The sequence below is a fragment of the Lycium barbarum genome, chromosome 4 (genome assembly GCF_019175385.1).
Source record: "Lycium barbarum isolate Lr01 chromosome 4, ASM1917538v2, whole genome shotgun sequence".
Lineage (NCBI taxonomy): Eukaryota > Viridiplantae > Streptophyta > Magnoliopsida > Solanales > Solanaceae > Lycium > Lycium barbarum.
This window is the reverse complement of record NC_083340.1, coordinates 39,360,693-39,381,498: the sequence shown is the minus strand read 5'-3', so window position 1 is coordinate 39,381,498 and position 20,806 is coordinate 39,360,693. Positions and strand designations below refer to the sequence as shown.

At 38.7% G+C, this 20,806-nt stretch overlaps 1 protein-coding gene across 1 annotated transcript; it reads right to left on the bottom strand.

Annotated features, from left to right (window-relative positions):
• Positions 1 to 2,487: 2,487 nt before the first annotated feature.
• LOC132635923 (mitochondrial carrier protein CoAc1) lies at positions 2,488 to 9,623 on the bottom strand. The gene is made up of 7 exons (XM_060352533.1): positions 8,867 to 9,623; positions 7,902 to 7,987; positions 7,616 to 7,823; positions 6,662 to 6,794; positions 5,129 to 5,313; positions 4,435 to 4,563; positions 2,488 to 2,922 (listed from the first exon to the last, which is right to left on the bottom strand). The coding sequence occupies exons 1-7, from the start codon at positions 9,038 to 9,040 to the stop codon at positions 2,821 to 2,823; spliced, it is 1,017 nt and encodes a 338-aa protein (XP_060208516.1). The 5' UTR covers positions 9,041 to 9,623; the 3' UTR covers positions 2,488 to 2,820.
• Positions 9,624 to 20,806: the final 11,183 nt, after the last annotated feature.

Genomic DNA, 20,806 nt, shown 5'->3' with positions numbered 1-20,806 from the left:
TGCTAAAAAGACTGTAAATAAATGATAAGGCCCCGAAAGAACTGGGGCTCACCAATCAGCTAATATTGGAGATCCAAGTGAGTAGATGTGTCGTCCTGTAAATCATTACTTGCATCGTGATGCAGGCCCCGGGGAAAAGGGGCGTTAGTACATTTGAATTGCACTAGCATGTAAAACATATGAAAGAAAGAACTGTAAGTACTGAAACTGAAACTGATCTGATAACTGAAGTGAACAAAAGAAGTAAAGATAAGAATACTTCATGTTCTTAACGGAGAATCACCTGCTTACTGAAATCATAATTTGTGGCCTCAGGCCTAATATAAGTGCACAAGTTTGTGGCCTCAGGTCCAAGTATACGTGTACATAACTGTGGCCTTAGGCCCAAAACACAGGTGTTCAAACAATTTATATAAAAGTTTTGAGAATTATGCTAAAAAGTACAACACTGACATATTGAGCAATGACTCACCGAGACATATATTCATGAACTGATTATAAGAATTGAAGCTTTAACCATTTATAAACATGCTGAGTATTCTTGACTGAGACTCATGGTTATCAAACACAAGTCTATATTGATTACGTACTGAGCTCACAACGTTCAGAATGAAAGTCATGAATGAATTACGAAACTAGAGAATAGAAGTTCTGCAACTATTCAAGGAACTAAGCTTAACTATATTTCTGAGGGAATTAGTAATGTTGTAAAAGAACGTGGCGTACGGAGAATCATTAACATTGCCAAACGTAGAGAGTTAACCTTACATACCTTAATTCCGTATTTGAGTGTAATACAACGTTCGTCAACCCTTTCGACCTTAATCTATAACAATACAAGTCAAAGGGATTCGATATTTGCAAGTATACTTTGGTCATTACACATTTTATCAAACACTTAGTGGGCATGAAGCTCCATAACCTTCATTAACGGTGTCTCTTCATTCAATTACCCAACCTCTTGCTTCTAGGTGACTCTACAACCTCAAGTAGATATAATTAACATCATTCTTCATCACCAATATGATTACAACAACCCTAAGTCAATAATCCAAACCATACAATAGTTCATACGCTTCTTACTATCTAGCCCATTAACTTATCTCTCAAGAAATTAGAGTCCATAATCACCAATTCAAAGCTATAATCAATTGGAATAGGAAAGTCCTACATATCTTAATCGCTCCAAAACTTTTGGAGACGAATACCAAAAATATGAACTTGAATCCTTGAGAAGGGTTTTCTTGAGAACCTTATAGAGTAGAATCTTGTTAATAATCCGTATATGGGTGTTACTGGTTGATAATATGATGGAAAAAATACTTGGGATTTGAGGAAGAACTCACCTTAGGAGGTTTGGGGAAGTTCTAGGGTCTTTTCTCCTAAAAAAGTTGGCCAAAAACGAAGTGGAATGAATGATTTTCGAAAATTTCACGGTTTATAAATAGCCAAGCACAACCTGCGACATGATCTGCGAAACGCAGGTGTGACCTGCTGGACGCATACTGAACGCAGATTGTGACAGGAAATTATGATTTTTGGTGCTCACCCTGCGAAACGTAGGTTGCGTCGCAGACTCAACCTGTGAAACGTAGGTTGCGTCGCAGACTCAGCCTGCGAAACGTAGGTCGCGCCGTAGCCTGTCGCAGATTAGTAAAACGGTCTTAACTTTTTACTCATATGTCCTTTTGAGCTCCATAATATACTGTTGGAAAGATATTTCAAAGGTTTACAAGTTTCATGTTTTGCGTTTTCTCAAATTCTCAACAAATTTTCATAACATCGGGCTGGAAGGCAAACCTGTCGTAAACTTAGCCGATTCTATCGAACCTCAACACCTCACTATTCATCTTGATTCAAAAACAACTATTTCCTCCCAAACTCATCCCGATAGGACTTCATATGTCTAAAATGACACGTTAATACTCATTTAACACATCCACACCTAGTTCGAATTGACAGAGTGTTACATTAGCGATTATACATTTTGATTTTTGAGTGTGCTTGGTATTCCAATTTTTTCATTTTTGATTGATCAAAATGATTTGAAAAATGTTTTTCTCGTAAGGAAAAAGTTTCTTAGAAATCACAAAAATAACTTCCTGATGAGAGTTAAAAAACCAAGTTCCATAAATGATATGCAAAGTTGATTCTCAACCGCACCCCCCCCCCCCCCGTCCCCCAACCCCCACCGCTGCCCCATACCCAGCAAGCTTTCATTTTTATACCATTACTGTATATAGATCCCTCACCACAATGGCCCCACCCCTATAGTGTTAGCTTAATTATATATAAATGTTTTTGAAATAACATTTTTTGATTAATTACCAAATCCCAAAAAATAAAATTAAAAAATCACGTATTTCCAGAAAAATATTTTCTTTCACACCAAACACACCTGGATAGTGCCAACTCCTGGGTTGTCCTTCAGGATATTATGGGGGATTATGACGCAACATGATCGGGAGGGAGTCTAATAAAACCAAGTGAGGAGAAGCATAATGTATGTAACGACGTCATGTATAACCGGACTAGCTTGTCCAGAATATAATACTTTTTACATCGGAACTACATTGCACTGGTTAGAAAGAAGATGGAGGAAGAGAGACAACTAGCAAAATGACGTGTTTAAGTAAATCTTTTTATATGTAAGTAAGGCTGTGTAAAATATAGCCAATGTGGTCCGACCCTTCTCGAGACCTCACGCATAGCAAGAATTTTGTGCACGCCATAAACGCATATTCTTCCTCTTTGGTAATCATGATCATCGAAGCTTTTATACAGAACTATGTGAGTTGTTGTCACCATTTGGGGGTGTATTTATGCAGCTGATACGGATTTTGATTTCTGCCTGGGAGGAACACGAAGGCACGCCTTCATTGTATCATATGCTGTGAAACCAATTGCCACTGAGGGAACAATCTGCCAACAAAACCAAAGGCAGTTTTGATGAGTTACTCAAGAAATCTAGCAACATAAAATATGGTACATCTCTAACTAATAATCGACAGTAGATCTAATCCATCTTGGAACGATAATTTGCACTATGTTCTTTGTCAAATGCTAAGATATGATTCCTCTTTTGCTAAATAGTAAAACACCTATAGATGCGACAAGAACAAATCCAAATTTAAAGATGGTACGAATTTGAGTCCTTGTTAGGAAGCGCAGAAGTGTGACTTCTCCAGAAACATACTTGAGGCAAAAAAAGCTTCTACTGAACATACTTTTTGTGGTGTAAAAGGAGATTGACATTCAATGGTCATGGAAATATCCTTATTTCTTTTCACCCCATTTCAGCTCCCCGTTTACACTAAGCAGGTTAAAGGAATAAATCATAACACAAGGATTGGGAAAGGCAAGGTGATGATAACTGGTTATTCAGGAAAATGGGAGGGACCAAGATAGTTTTTATTTTTTGAAGAATGGCGAACTGACACAGATAGTTAATTAAACTTTAGGTCATGCAGAAAGGATAAATTGGTCAAAAGAGACTTGTTAAATCTGATATTTAACATAGTAACCCAAATATCATCTTTATGTTTTTGTGCTCTTTGAGATCCAAGTATAAATGCTAACTTTGTTTTTCAAATGTCAGGGATATTCTATCCTGTCTATTGTATAAGTGAAAAAAAAGATGGCACTATAAGCAACAATAATTTGGGACTTTACACATTATTCAGAAGTTTATGTAGTTTCTGAACCCCACTGAAGTGACATGAGAGGCAACATCTTTATGGTTTTTCCTACAAATGGTAGGGTAATTTGCATTGTGCGCTAATCCAATTAACAAAGATACAAGTGTAATCCCACAATTGGGGTTTAGGGAGGGTAGTGTACGCAGACCTTACCCCTCCCTCATAGAGATAGAGAGGCTGTTTCCAATAGACCCTCGGCTCAATAAAGCATTTCAAAGAAGTATGAAAAAGGGCATATGGAAATGAAAGCAGTAACAACAATGTAATAATACGATATGGAAAGCAGTACATAACAACAACAATGTACTGCAACATGGAAAGCAGTACATAACAACAATGAAATAATGCGATAACCAAATTCAATCAACAAAGATAATAAAGCTAAAAACAGTTAGCAAAGGTAAGAGATAAAGATACTAATTTGTCAATTCTATTATCAACTTTATGATCCTTTCAACGTTCTTATCACAACACTGTAGTCGGACAAAATTGGTGCTTTAACCACAGGATTATTGTTTTTCTTTGTTGGTCATTTCTTTTTTCGTTTCTGCAGTTGACAGCATTCAAGTTTCGAAAAAGTATTTCCAGTAAAGTTTTCTTCAACTCTCAAGTGAAGTGTGCCCAAAGGTGTATTATGGGCAAAATATATAATAGGATCAACTAGAAATTCTTTAAAGAACGGGTTAAAAATTGCAATTGTAGTGAAAAAGACTACTATTAAACCAAACTTTTTTACCTTCATATAATTAACACTGAGCCCTGCAAACAATTGTCTCCAACCTTGATTACGAACAATTGAAGAAAGCCCATCTAATGTGTTCCTATATCTGGCTCTCTCTTGCAGTGAAGGTTGCAGATGCTCTACCTGAATAAAAGATATTTTCATAGTTTATTAATTCATATGCACAAGTGACATGCTCAAAATACGTGAAAAACTTAACTACATCTATCTGTGGCAGTGCTAAGGCACAATATTTACTTCCTCTGTTCCAATTCATGTGACATATTTCCTTTTAGTCTGATCCAAAAAGTGTGACACCTTTTTATATTTGGAGATAATTTAACTTTAAACCCTATTTTGCCCTCAATGAGATGATATTATACCCACACAAACTGATGACATGTATAAGATCACAAGTTCCAAAAGCCTTTCCTTCTTTCTTAAACTCCATACTTAATCAAACAGGTTCAAATCAAACGAAGGGAGTATATTTTAGTAAGGCTTCCACGGAGGGTTTAGTACCATTGGACACAAGTTAGTCACTCAGATACTGGTGGAGTTCCAGAAGCACAGATGATGCACAAAATTACTAATTACTCTGTTCAGGATATAGAGTGGACATGAATTCAAAAGGCACTCATTCAATCAACACAAAATGTATAGAGGTTACATTGAGTTATTCCATATATGAGAGGATAATGGGTGATACCTGCATCTGCCTCCTAACCACGTCCAATGGATATGTAAATGTCTGACCCAATAAACCAGCAATAGCTCCACAAGAGAGACGCATCAAAATGGAGGATTGTTGCTCTTCCGGAACATGCCTCTTTAACTCCTCATAAACGTAAAACTTCAATCCAGCATAAGGAAGAATACCAATAAGGGTTGGCCCTGCTCCGAATATAAATTGAGTCATTTGTGCATCATTGATATTCATAAAGAGCTAAAACCATAAAACATTAATGCAAAGACTTAGGCAATGCATGTACAACCATGGACATCAAGACAAAAAAATTGTAAAAGTTAGGGAGGCAAGGCAGATTTTAGAAATTAGAGACATTAATCTAAACCTTCACAGAAGTAAAAAAAAAAAAAACAGTTAATTTACACTTAGATTGCCTTTTTTTTTTTTTTTTTTTTGGAAGTGTTCTCATATTTTGTCCATTTTCCTAATTTCAAACTTTTTTCCTTATTTTTTATTTTCTTTTTGACTTTCATAATAATTTAAAGGACCTAGGACCTTCTTTTATTGTTATAAAATCCCAAATTTATCAAAATATACTCCCTCCGTTTCAATTTATGTGAACCCATTTGACTGGGCACGACATTTAAGAAAGAGTGAAGACTTTTGAAACTTGTGGTTCAAAATAAGTCTTGAATATTTGTGTGGCTGTAAATCATTTTATAAAGTGAATTTGTTTCCAAATTAAGAAAGAAGTCATTCGTTTTGGCACGGACTAAAAAGGAAATAGGTTCACATAAATTGAAACAAAGGGAGTAATATTTTTCTGCTTTTGAGTCCACCTGTTTCGAGCTATAAAAGGATTCAACTTATACCCAATCAAACTAAAATATGGCATAGGAGGATTAAATAAGTAACATGAAAAACACGGTCCAGCAGTTTCAGAGATTTTTCAACATCGCAGTAAATATATAAAATGCCAAGTACTTGACAACATAAAACCCAAATTAATTGTCTAAATTAGTGTGAAAGTCTCCTCGTCCTTTTGATTGAGGATGTTTTTCAAGGGATTTCGATGTTACGATATTTCAAATTTTCATTTATAGCAAAAAAAGTCAAACATACTGTTAATTTTGCATTCCGGAAGAAAAGAACTACATATAAAAAAGCAAATTAGGAGGTAGTATGGTTGGTGTTTTCTGGAATTATAGAAGTACCAAGAAAGGTTTCATGAGTTGATGCCATCGATGCAACAACTCACTTCATAAGAAAAAGAATGGTTTCATGAGTTCCCGAAAATAAAATAATCAAAGAACAAAAAATAACAACATCAAAAGAATGACCAGTGCTGTATCAAACTCAAGTTCAACTTGAATATGCAATCTAAAATTGGGTTCCTATGGTTATCTGCCATGATATTGACCTTTAATATCACACCATGCTTCATAAATAAAGTTAGGTCCCTCATGTCTTTAAAGTTTTATGACCCAATTAATTGCATATAAGTCAATTGGGCAGTAAAAGTTCATTATTCAATATGAACCAACAAATACTTACCTACACCTCGATAAAGTGCACGGAGTCCTCCTTCCTTGTAGACAGCCTGTAGGACATTTTTAGTGCCACTATATTGAGGATGAACATGAGATGGTCTAACGCCATTCCACAAATTTCCTCTTGTGTCCTTGACCTAAAAAAAAGATAAAAGGAGAAAACAAACATGAGATGATAGCCATATCAACAGTTTAATGCCGTGAACATGATCGAGTATGTCAACACTCAAAGGGTAAACATTATATTTGTTTGATCTAGTGAACCTACATGAGACTGAGAGTAAGGAATATAGAAACATTTGCGAAGATCCTTAGTGCAAAGTAATATTTTTGGAGGTCTCTTTGGCATATACAGCTATACAAGATACAAACAGAATGGCCAAAGTTGGAGCACACAAACAGTGTAGATTCTTTCTACCCTAATTCTTGAATCAGTCAAAATGATAATTTCTCAATGTTCTCTTTATCTAAAAGACACGCTTGGGCAGAAAACTGATACCAGGATGCAACTTTTATTGATTGATGTAGCAGGATCTGACATGTCGACTGGGAAAGAAACCAGATTTTTTTCCCTCCTCAATTGTGGAGTAATTTGAGAGACAGAGAAAGAAAGAGGGAGGGATTATTTCTCCATCATATATGAGTTTGCATGAGTGTTTAATAAAGTAGGGCCGCTTACCTATGATAGTTTACACATCTTAATGAAATAACAAGGTATATTGCCGTTTTGATGAAGTCAAAAATCGGATACAGCTATTTATCCTACTAAAGCAAGTCAATTTGCGAGTGCTGCTAATCAGATCAATTTCCAACTTTGCCGGTGCGAGTTAATGAAAAAAATTCAATAGGCCAAGCACAGAATACGCACAAAACTAGCTGTTGCAAAATAGTAAAACTACCAAATGCAATCAGACATGCACAGAGAAAGAGAAACAAATGTATTTAACAAATGAAGCACCTGATAAGCCAGTTTGGTGCGAGCCAAATCTAAGGGATATGTACATAAAACTGCAGTTCCTCCAGATGCTGAGCCAGCCAAAAGATCTACAACAGGTCCTGTTCCTAAGGCAGAGTAATTATTCAATATCCACCCTCGATATCGCTCATACGTCATGTAATGAAGGGCAGCATATGGAACAATCCTGAGAACACTAGCTCCATTTCCTCTGCAATATGCGGCATCATGAATAACAAATACTTCCACAACAAACTCTAGTTTTTGAACAGTCAAAATCTAAACTTACTTGTAAAATCCAATAACGCCTTCATGCTTCAGCAGCTTCTTTAGAGATTGATAAACTCCAAGGGAGTGAAATCCTTCGGTTCTTGTCTATAAGAATTAAGGAGGAGGAAGTTAGGAAGTCATATTGAACTAAAACTGAATCAAAGACATAAAATTACCGGATTAATAATCTGTTTTGCCAAGCTTCCAAAATTTGCCTATTTTGAAAAACGCTTTTGAATAAGTACTTTTGCAGAGTAGCAGTTTGTTTGGCTATTTAATTTGAAAAGTACTTTTCCCAAAATTAGAGTAGTACTTTGCGCTTGGTCAATGTTCCAAAAATGTTTCTCGGGAAAAGCTACTTTTTTTAGCTTCTGAAAAATAGCGTCTGCAACTACTCAAAAACGCTTATTTTTCCCCCTAAAAGCTTGACAAACACCTAGACTTTCTAAAATAAGCACTTTTGGCCTTCCAAAAGCTTGGTCAAGCAAGCTATAAGTAGCCATGTGCAGAATGTAAGGAAAAAAACACACAGAGCATCTGGCAGATGCGTTAAAGTGGAAACACAAGAAGCCAACCAAGGATAGAAAACAACTGGAGAAGTTGATAATAAATAAATTTTGATATATTTCAGAAAACATACAAAACTAATGACCTAGAGAAACTGCAAACAAAAACTTTCCATTTAACAGTCATGGAACTAGAGGTGGTGCAAACTCCTTTTTTTTTTTTTTTTTTTTTGACAATAGAGGTGGTGCAACTGCTTTTCATTCATCCGATTTGATAAATACTCCACACAGACTGATTTCTCTCAGAACTAAATGTATACAGTCTAGAGAACATGTAAAGAAAGTGTCTAAGTATAATATACAATACAACTAAACAAAAATCATTCAGCTTGTCTAGACCAGTATAAACTGGCATAAACAAACATGGGAAGCTAGATAGAACAGTTTCTTAGATCCTTTTTCTTTAGTATTCGTTCACCTGCAAAAGTATTTTGACACGCTCTAATGGTGCAACTGCAGTCTTGGCAAATGCACCAGCAGCTCCTCCAGCAATCAGTTCCTTCACATATATTGGCAAACCATCAAAAACTGAAACCTCTCTATACCCTGCCACATTTGTAGACAAACTAGATCCTTGTGAAGAAGAACCCATCTTCAAAAGTTACTATTTTTATTGCCTTTCAAGATTTACCAAATCAAACAAGTTTCTACTATCCACCCTGTAGATTATAAAACTCTTTATCCCACCTATCTCTTGGGATGCAAAAAGGTAAAACCTTTTGCTCAAACAATGGCCGGAGAACACACCTTATGTTCACAAGCCTACCTTCTTCTTCACCAATTACAAGTATCATGAAAAAAGAAAACTTGAACACAAGATCCAAACTCAATAATTCTTTCAATCAAAGCAATCCCATATGAAATTGTATCAATCCAAGAATACCCACAAAACTAATCTATCCCAATAACAACCCCAGATCAAAAAATATAAAGAAAATTGATAAAATCAAATATAAGCAATGCAAAAATGGATCTATTCCCATATATGTATAGATAATATCAAGAAAGAAGTTGGGTTTTTCAGCTGAATCTTTTATTTTTTTTCTGATTCTTGAAAGTAACGTTTATCTAATTTGACTTGTCCCCAGATTTGTTTACCTCCCTAGTTCTAGGAAGATTGCTTTCTAATTTGAAAGGGTATTTGGGGACTGGTCAAATTTGGTGACCGTCAACTCATGCAAATGTATTATAAGCTGACTGAGTTGGGCCCATCATACCTGTGACTTCTCACAAAAGTACGATTAATTTTTTTCAAACTTAAAAAAAAAAAAAAAAAACTTATATACCTAAAAGGAATAATAGTCAAATGCCCCCTCAAAGTTTGGGAGGTTTAATTATGACCCACCCAATCTTTGCAGCCGTCCTATTACCCGACCTTATTTTTTCTGTATTTTTATACCTTTTTTCGGCTGACATGACACAAAAAAATTAGATGACCAGTTGCACAAGGCAGAGTGTGATTCTTGAACCCAAATAGGTTGATTTCTTGAAAATATATGTATGTTTGGTGATGAAATGGAATGTGGGTGCGTTAATGGAGGAAGAAAATGGGTTTTAATTGAGGAAGATAAGGGGTTGGGGGGGGGGGGGGAGGGTGTGGCCTGAAATGAAGAAGAAGAAGGAAGGTTTAGTGATGAAGAAGATAAAATTAATGGAGGGTTTAATGATTAATTAGCGTAAATATAATTAATAAAAGAAAAATCAAATGAAAAAAAAAAGAAAGGAAAAGAATATAAAATTAAAATTTAGAAAGTTCCAACGTGGCACTGACGTGACGCCGATGTGGCTGCGAGTGTGCAACACTCTCCCTTGTGCAACTGGTCATCTAATTTTTTTTGTTCCAAGTCAGCCGAAAAAGATATAAAAATACAGAAAAAATAAGGCCGGGGTAATAGGACGCCCGCAAAGGTTGGGTGTGTCATAATTAAGCCAGCCAAACGTTGAAGGACATTTGACTATTATTCCTAATATTAATGTATTTTTAAATATTCATACAGGCTATATATTTTATTTTTAGAAAATAAAATATAGAAAACACTTAGTATGGACCGGATGGAGTAACTATTACCTGTTCTAGTAGGTCCTTGAAATTCTTGTTCTTGTAGGTCACCTTATGGTTTAAAAGATTATACATATCAATGCACAAAAGTAAAACTCTTTCTTAAAATGTGAATGAATTGTTGAAAAGAAAAGAAAAAAAAAGATGTCAAGATTTGTAGTGGAATTTAAACTTTGCACAGAGGCGAATCCAATAATAAATTAAACTTTTTAGATTTTTGTATTGAGGAAAATTCGTAGAATACAACTGGACGTACGCCGTGGCGACACGTGTCAATGGATATGACTCAAATCTAAGTCAGCACTTGATGCCCCAGAGGTGGTCGAATGTCTCCGGAGGCGCATTAAGATTCATGCCTCTGTGGAGTTCGTGAATATGATAAGACACCTGTTGAAGAGGCCAACGATCAACCGTTACAACAAGACTTTGCACCTCCCACGGGACATTAATAAGCATTATTGTCATCTTTATCGTCCATCATTACTATAACTTTAATTTGTAATATTGATGGGGGCACGATTCATGGAACGTGCACCCCTGAGTCCAAGTAATAGGACTTCTCATTTCATTGTAAATCATCCAAGAGATACATACAATACACACTTGATATTTGCACTAATTTCTAGTTTCTTGTCTTAATTCAACTTATCGATATTACAGCTGACGGCTTTCCCAGAGACTCTAGCTCAAAGCTTCTCCAAGGCTCAGGCTATTGTAACTCTTTAATTTCGATTACATTTCATTTATAATAATTTCTATCGCAAATTATCTTGCTATACTGGTCACTCTGATCCACGTGTCCTTAATCACGTATACAAGTTCAACTATACTAATTTACGAGTAAATAGTTTGGCGCACCGTGGGGCCAGGACAGTAGTGGTGTCACAGTGACCCTGTCTTGTAAACTAATTCTTTTCGAATTCTATTTTGTCTCTAGCACCAACTTCAGGTATGTCAGGAGTTAACAACAACCCAGAGACCGGAAACGATGTTGACAACGAGCGGCCCAGACGACTATCCCCTTCGTGATCCTATAGCAGCTGATCCATCGATCTAAAAGGTGGACGATGTAGCCTCAGGAGGAGGTCAGAATCAGCAATCCACCGGGGACCAAATCCCAACCGACGAAACCCCCGAGGAGATGCAGGTCACAAGGGCTCAACATCACGTGATGAGGGAAGAGATGGAAGAAATGAGGCAAACCATCGCCGCACTTTCATCCAAACTTGCCTCTAGGACTGCAACTCCTGGGTTAACACCTTTGGCCCAGATGAATGGCATAATTCTATCGAAAACGGCCAGAGGTGAGAAACGGGGACTCATCAGGAAGCAATTCGGCCCTAGGAAATCCTTTCCAAACACAGGTCTTGCGATTTATGAAAGAAATTACAAGCAAGGTGGACAAGACCGCCAAAGAAGCCAGGAAGAACGCTAAAGAATTCCAGCTGCGGCTGAATGAGATCCCGGGGGTTCCACCAGTCATAGAGCGTCTGGATGCAAAGAAGTACATTCAGTTAGAATATAAACTCGAAGTCGCACCAAAGCTGATCCCAAAAAGATTCAAAATACCGAGCATACCGAAGTATGACAGACCCGCAAGAGCATATAATGGCTTACACTATGGCGGTCAAGGAAACGATCTGAAGGAAAAGGAAATAGAGTTGATTCTGATTATGAAATATGGCGAAATACTGATTAAGGGAGCGTTGACCTGGTATTCCCTCTTATCGAGCACTCAGTTTGTTAATTTGCCATGCTGGTCGACATCTTCATCAAGGAGCATGCGGCGGCCCAGAAGGTGAAAACAAGGAAAGCAGACATCTTCTGCATTTTGCAAGAAGAGTCGGAGTTGCTTTGAGACTTCGTCAACCGTTTCTAGAAGGAGCGGATGCTTCTGCCTGTGATCCTGGATGAATGGGCTGTCAAAGCTTTTACCATGGTTATGAAACCTCTAAGTTCGGATGCCTCTTGCAAACTCAAAGAGAATTTTTTAGAAATCCAGGCCATAACCTGAGAAGATGGACACAACATGTATGAGTCGAAGATCCGAGTGAAAGACGACCTGCAGGGGACTCTGGCTTGAGAGCTTCCCCGAAAGACTGATAAGGGAGTTGGGCTGAATCAAAACTTGTCAAAAAACTGGTTCCAGCCTTACCCCCTCCCTGAAACATCCAGTGGTGCCAAGGATATCGTTCTTTAGAAAAGCTAAATGCGAACAAGAAGGGAGATCATGACAGGAATAATCGGGGCTTGTAGAATTGGGATAAGGGAAACTCCCTTGGTTCCTCTTCGAAGGGATCAGAATACCTAAAATATTTCGACTACAATTTTAGTGTTGATGAAGCACATATGGTGGTTGTGTTGAGGACTCATTCGGCGTCACGCCCTTCAAAACCCCTGCAATCTGATCCTAACACTAGGGATCAGGCCGTATGGTGTGACTTCCATGACATTCACGAGCATAAGATAACAGATTGAAGATATCTCCGGGAGGATGTGGCAGGTATGCTTAGCAGGGGTCATCTGTGGGAGTTCTTGAGTGAAAGAGCTAAGAGCAATTATGGGAGAGTTGGACCGACAGACGGAAATGTCGCTTTGGATGCCCCTCCACACATCATAAATATGATTTTTGAGGGATCCATAATTGTCGGTACAACCTTCACGGAGGCCAAGAAAACCAAGATCTTGGTGACACATGAGAAAAGATTCCGAGAATTACCAGATGAAGACACCATCACTTTCACTGATGAAGATGAAATTAGCGTCATCTTGTCGCATAATGATGCCCTGGTTATCACTGCATCCATTCACTGTTTCCATGTAAAGCGTGTGTTGGTTAATCCGGGAAGCTCTGCCAACATCATCCGTTGGAAAGTGATGGAGAAAATGGAAATACGGTAAAAAATCATACCGGCCGCGAGGACACTCGCTGGTTTTAACATGTCAAGTGAAACTACAAAGGGTAAGGTCGATTTACCAGTACATGCCGGATGAGTCGTGAAGACCAAATATCTGGATTGGCTAGCAAACGTAGTCGTAGTGCCTAACAAGGGGAGTAAATTTAGAATGTGTGTTGATTTTAAGGATCTTAATAAGGCATGCCCGAAGGACACTTTCCCACTTCTGAGCATAGATTAAATGATTGATGCCATGGCCGGGCATGAGATAATGAGTTTTCTCGATGTGTACTCCGGGTATAACCAGATCATGATGCACATAACGTACAAAGAGAAAACGTCTTTCATTACCAATTTTGGAACATATTGTTACAATGTGATACCTTTTGGGCTAAAAAATGCCGGAGCCACTTATCAGAGGCTCATAAATAAGATGTTTGAACAACAAATTGGGAAAACAATGGAAGTTTATATGACGACATGCTTGTTAAGAGTCTTCGTGCATAAGACCACCTGAGTCATTTACAAGAAACGTTCAAAATTCTAAGGAAGTTTAACATGAAGCTCAATTCAGAGAAATGAGCTTTCAGAGTAGGCTTCGGAAAGTTCTTGGGTTTCCTAGTATCTCAAAGATAAATTGAGGTAAACCCGGACAAAATCAAAGCAATCGAGGACGAATCCCGATTCACTGGATAACGTGAAGGCGGTGTAGTGGTTGACCGGTCGAATAGCAATCCTTAGCAGATTTATATCCCGGTCATCTGAAAGCTGTCATAAGTTCTTCTCGCTACTCAAAAAAGAAAAATGACTTTGAATGGATGCCGGAATGCCAACAGGCACTTTGCAATCTGAAAGGATACTTATCCAGTCCTCTGCTTATGTCAAAGCCGAGGGAGGAAAAATAGCTCTTGGTATACTTAGCCGTCTCAGAGGTAGCGGTAAGTGCAGTTTTAGTCCGTGAAGAAAAAGGTACGCAGTTTCCAGTTTATTATGAAAGTAGAATCATGTCAAGACAAAAACTTGGTACCCACTTTTGAAAAAATTGGCCTTTGCTTTAGTGATGACATCACGAAAGTTTTGGCCTTACTTCCAGTATTGTTACACCTCGGAAAATTTCATGTCGTCGTATGGTAGATAGACTAACGCAGGGTAAGACGTATATAAGGTTTCTACAAGTAAGAAGTAGTACTTAACGGTTCTAATTAAGGTTCCAAAGACATTTAAGGTAAGAGAAGAAAGTTCGTTGAAAAATGTCAAGCACGAGTTGTGTTTTGAAAAAGGATTTGCAAAGTACCAAGCTAATGTTGATGTAATAGTGTCTTGAGGAAATTTATAACGCTCCTTAGGTTATTAATGAAGTGCTAAACAAGTGCTAAGAAGGTTCCATAAGGATTGAAGATCAAACGAAGCGACGAGAACAAGATCGGAGAAGAGGTGGATTATACGACCATTTATACAGTCTGTATAATTTTATATGGTGACCGTATAAAATTATACGGACCGTATAATGGTCCGTATAACTCCCGATGGGCAAATTTTTAATTTTATATAAGGAGACCCCAAATTCATTCTTTTCATTTCCCACTTTTCTCCAACACTCTCAAAACCTCTAGAACTTTCTCCATACCTCATTTACATGAATTCAAGGGAAATGAATGATCAAATACTAAAAACTAGTAGAATCAAGTGCAAGGAAGCTTTCTAGGGTTGAGGAAAGCTAGAATTCTCTTTGGAATAGAAGCTAGGGTTTTCTCTAAGTGAAGTGTCTTCATCCAAAACCCGTTCCTACATAATCAAAGGTGAGTTTTATGATCATTTCATGTTATTTAGAATATTGAATGGTTGAAAGACTTAGATTATGAAAGAAGGTACAATATTAGAGCTCAATTGTGAAATAATGGTATTCTTGAATAATAGTTTGACATGAATCATAATTCTTGAGATGTTATGAGTATAATATTGTTATAAATGATATTAAGAATGTTGGAGAAGCATTATATGCGAATGAATACGACGTTGGGTGATAACCACGGTTATGGATGACTTTGAGAGGGAATTGTGAGAATTGAATAATGGCCAACTTGGCAAATTTTATTGATTATGATATTGTGGGTGTGTTGTTGATGTTGGGAGTTGTTATATTATATGGAGGAAGTTGTAGAAACAAAGGAGATGCTGCCCAATTTTCGTTAGCTTTAGCTTAAGCTTAAGTATGTTTCCGACTATCTAATCTTAGTACAAATTCTCTTGAATATAGAATCGTGAACATTGGAGGAAAGCGTTTAATTGATAAAGTTGGAGAGACGTAAAGGTATGTAAGGCTAGTCCCTTCTTTTCCAAGTCATGATTTCTATAACATGACTTCTTTTATATTTTTATGACTTTCTTATATTCCGGAAACTATGAGCCTATGATTATAAAGAGCTTCTCATGAGATAAAGACAAGAGATATGTTACGAATATGACAGTGATGATGATGAGTCTAAGTTGGAGATTCCAAAGCTTATGATATGATATTCTTATTAAGCTAATGACTCCTTGATGTTATTCATTGTTGCTAGACTCATCTTACAAAGCTAGTTCCTTCAAGGTGATGCATGACGATCATGACTACTCCATAATGGAATCGGGGGTTCTCGACCTTACGTCACCCCGATAGAGTTATAGCTTGTCCTTGAGTTTTTATGCATGCTTTATGATAAGTATATGATGATGAGATTACACCGTGCCTATATGGCCGGGCAGACACCGCTAAGGCGGGCGACATATACACCATGTCTAGAGGGCAAGGGCAGACACCACTAGTGGGCTGCATGTGATGGTTACCCCGGACGCGGGAGGCCTGGACGCGGGCTAATGATGATCACACCGTACCTATATGGTCGGGCAGCTTATATATACATACTTGATATGATGTTGTTTATGATGTAAGTTAGCATGCATTATTCCATCTTAAGTGACATTCAGCTACAGGTTGTTTCATTACTTGATGCTTCCTTATCTTTTCGATATGTTATTATTGTTCATGCCTGACATACTCAGTACAATGTTTGTACTGACGTCCTTTCTTCTTGGACGCTGTGTTTATGCCCACAGGTAGACAGAGAGGTGGCCCAGATTCTTAGGAGCTACTCAGCAGATTTACAGGATCACCCCACTCTTTTGGAGGTGCCATTTTTGAGATATTATTTTGTGTATAAATTTGGGCACGACGGGGTTCTGTCCCGACCTTATGTCTTAGTACTCTAGTAGAGGCTCGTAGCTGCGTATGTGTGGGTGGTAGATGTCCCATGATGACTACATTGTACATTTGTATATCATTTTTGCAGTCGTAAGGGCTTATATATATGCATGTGTTGCCTTCGAGATTATATGTGTCCAGGATGAGTACGATGATTAGCATAATGAGTGGTGCTCGGTAGTCAGCTCCGGGTACCCGTCATGGCCCCTAGTCGGTTCGTGACAAAAGTGGTATCAGAGCAGTTCTGTCTTAGGGTGTGTCTACGAGCCGTGTCTAGCACAGTCTCGTTTATGGGTGTGAAGCGCGCCACACTTATAAACAAGAGGCTGCGGGGCATTTAGGAGAAATGATCGTTATTCTTATTATTAGATCGTGCCATAGAGCCACGCTATAAGACTTTAACCTCCCTAATTGTGCGTTATGATTTCAGCGATGCCGGTAAAGAGAAAATTCACCGTCGCCCAGAAGGGCAAGGCAGCGACAGAAAGGCGGATGGAAAGGGAGCCACCAACAAATATAAAAGAAGGTGAATCTCATAATGAGGCTCCATCCAATACCTCTCACCCTCCGCCTATTCTAGAAGAACAAGAGGGGGCTTCAGCTCCGGCTCATATGCCTCCGGTTCCTCCACCGGGTACTTCGGGTCAACAAATGACCGAAGCTATTCAGCCATTGACACAGCTAGTTGCCGCTCAGGCTTAGCGGCAGAGTACGGGTCTAGGTGACAGGGCGACTAGTGCTAGAGCCCGTGATTTTAGGAGTTTAAATACTCCAGATTTTTTCGGGTCAAGGCCGGATGAAGACCCGTAAGGTTTTATTAATGAGATGCTGAGAACGTTGAGAATCATCCATGCCTCTGATACTGAATCTGTGGAGTTGACATCTTATAGACTCCGGGATGTGGCGGTTCTTTGGTATAATAACTGGATATCTTCGAGAAAGGAAAATACACCTCCCCCTAGTTTGGCAAGAATTTGTAGACGCTTTCATCCGCCACTATTTGCCACTCGAGGTTCGAAGGGCCCGTGCTGACAGGTTTCTAAATCTAAAGCAAGGGAATATGAGTGCCCAGGAGTATAGCCTTCACTTTAATTCATTGGCTAGGTATGCTCCGACTATGGTGGCTGACGTGGGAGATAGAGTACACAGATTTGTGAGTGGCTTAGGGCCACATTTGTTTAAAGATTGCTTGACAGCTTCATTGCAAAAGGGGATGGACATTTTCCGTATTCAGGCCCACGCCCAGAATTTAGAGGAGTAGCAACAGCCGCAGAGAGGTGAGCGTGATATCGATAGAGGACAGAGCAAGAGGGCCAGATCGGCTGGTGCTAGTAGTGAGTATAGAGGGGGTCAGCGGCAACTGTATTCCAGATATTCGGGACAGTCCGCAATGAGTGCACCTCCTCGGTTTGTGGGAAGAAAATTTGGTCGCCCTATTTACTCCATTCGGGTCAGAGTTCGAGAGTCTCACGCTCTCTGTTTGGAGGTGATCCTTGCCAGCGGAGACCACCGGTGTCGCAATGTAGCCAGTGCGGTAGATTACATTGTGGTCAGTGTCACAGAGGTTCAGATGCTTGCTATGCCTGTGGTCAGGTTGGGCACATGATGCGAAATTGCCCATCGATGAGTGGTAGAGTCGGGGTTCAACCCACAGGATTAGCAGTTAGTTCTTCCTCATCTGTGCACCTCGTAGGATAGGATCCCTAGATTCCAGCAGGCCATGGTAGGTTCCGAGTGGGAGCATCCAGTTCAGGTGGCACCCATGCCCGTATTTGTGCTCTAACCGGATGTCAGGATCTTGAGTCCTTCTCGGATATGGTTACAGGTATACTATCCATATTCTCTCATGATGTTTATGCATTGATAGATCCGGGTTCTACGCTGTCTTATATTGCTTACCGCATTGGGGTGAAACCTGAGCGAATTAAACCTTTTGAAGTTTCTACTCCGGTTTGTGATCCCGTAATAGCTAGCCAAGTATACAAGAATTGTGTGGTGGTGGTATGTAATCATCTAACTATTGTTGATTTAATCGAGCTGAAAATGTTAGATTTTGATGTGATTACGGGCATGGATTGGTTGGCTTCTTGTTATGCTAATGTGGATTATAGAACGAAAATAGTCCGATTCCAATTCCCGGGAGAACCCGTACTTGAATGGAAAGGTAATACAGTGTCTCCCAGAGGTAGATTTATTTCCTACCTTAAGGCAAGGAAGATGATTGAAAAAGGCTATATTTATCATCTAGTCCGAGTTCGTGACACCGAAGCAAAGCCGCCGACTTTTCAATTCGTTCTTAGATATGGAGGTGAGAGAGCGCCAATATAAAGACCCTCAGTTGGGTTACTATATAGATACACTTCCCGAGAAAGAGATGTCGCCATTTGAAATTTTTGCAGATAGAGTTCTTAGATACCGAGACAGGCTATGCGTTTCAAATGTTGCAGGACTACGTCATCAGATTCTAGAAGAAGCTCATTACTCTCGGTATTCCATTCACCCAGGAGCGACAAAAATATATCACGATCTCAAGTTAATGTATTGGTGAGATGAAATGAAGAAAGACATAGCAGAATTTGTAGCTCAATGTCCAAATTGCCAACAAGTGAAAATTGAGCATCAAAAGCCAGGAGGATTATTGCAAGCGATAAAAATTCTAGCCTGAAAATGGGAAGTGATTAACATGGATTTCATTGTAGGTTTGCCTCATTCTCAGCGAAAATATGACTCCATATGGGTGATTGTTAACAGACTCACGAAATCAGCTCATTTTCTTCCAGTCCGAACCACATATTCAGCAGAAGATTATGCAAGGTTATATCTTAAGGAGATAGTGCGACTTCATGGTGTCCTGATATCTATTATCACAGACAGAGGAGCACAATTTACTGCTAAATTCTAGAAGTCCTTTCAAGAAGGTTTGGGTACTCAGGTAAGGCTTACACAACATTTCATCCACAAACTGATGGACAAGCTGAACGCACTATTCAGACCTTAGAAAATATGTTACGGGCATGTGTGCTAGATTTCGGTGGTAGTTGGGATGACCACTTACCTCTTATTGAGTTTGCATACAACAACAATTATCATTCCAGTATTTAGATAGCCCCGTATGAAGCTCTATATGGAAGAAAGTGTAGATCCCCAATTGGGTGGTTTGAAGTAGGAGAGGTACAGCTAACAGGTCCGGAGTTGATTCAACAAGCGGTGGAAAAAATCAAGGTTATCCGAGATTGATTGTTAACAACTCAAAGTCGCCAGAAATCCTATACGGACAACTGTCGGCGAGACTTAGAATTCCAAGTTGATGATTGGGTATTCTTGAAGGTATCACCGATGAAAGGCGTGATGATATTTGGTAAGAAGGAAAAATTAAGTCCTCGATACATTGGACCTTATAAGATTGTCCGCAAGATAGACTAAGTAGCTTATGAACTGGACTTATCTCTAGAGCTTGAATCAGTCCACCCTATTTTCCACGTATCAATGCTCCGTAAATGTGTTGGAAATCCAACTAGAATCGTGCCAGTAGATGATATTCAAGTTACGAAAAAGTTGACTTATGAGGAGGTACCCATTGCCATACTAGATAGGCAAGTATGAAGACTTAGAAACAAAGAAGTAGCTTCAGTCAAGGTCGTATGGAGGAACAATAACCGAGAAGAAATGACTTGGGAAACAGAAGAAAGCATGAGGTCCAAATATTTGCAATTGTTTCCACCCCCGGGAGAGGTTTAAGATGAGACATCAATATTATGAGGTATGTAATGCTTTCTTTTTAGTGCTTTTGGTCGTGTGTGGCCATAATTTCTTGCTATTGTGTTGTAGCTTATGAGGCAATGTTATTGTGGGCTGTTGTGACAGGATGGTAGCGCCTTATTACAGGGGAAACTCTAGCGAAATTTTTGTAGAATTCCTGAGAACGTAACATTCGAGGACGAATATTTTTAAAAGGAGGAAGTGTGTTACACCTCGGAAAATTTCATGTCCTCGTATGGTAGATAGACTAACGTAGGGTAAGAAGTATATGAGGTTTCTACAAGTAAGAAGTAGTACTTAACGGTTCTAATTAAGATTCCAAAGACATTTGAGGTAAGAGAAGAAAGTTCGTTGAAAAATGTCAAGCACGAGTCGTGTTTTGAAAAAGGGTTTGCAAAGTAC

Bases quoted from the DNA above. Each gene is read 5' to 3' on its own strand.
- LOC132635923 (XM_060352533.1), bottom strand. From the start codon at position 9,040: ATGGGTTCTTCTTCACAAGGATCTAGTTTGTCTACAAATGTGGCAGGG. The intron at 7,988-8,866 runs GTGAACGAATAC...TAATTCTTATAG, and splicing joins GTGTCAAAATACTTTTGCAG to ACAAGAACCGAAGGATTTCA. The intron at 5,314-6,661 runs GTAAGTATTTGT...TATTCGGAGCAG, and splicing joins TGCACTTTATCGAGGTGTAG to GGCCAACCCTTATTGGTATT.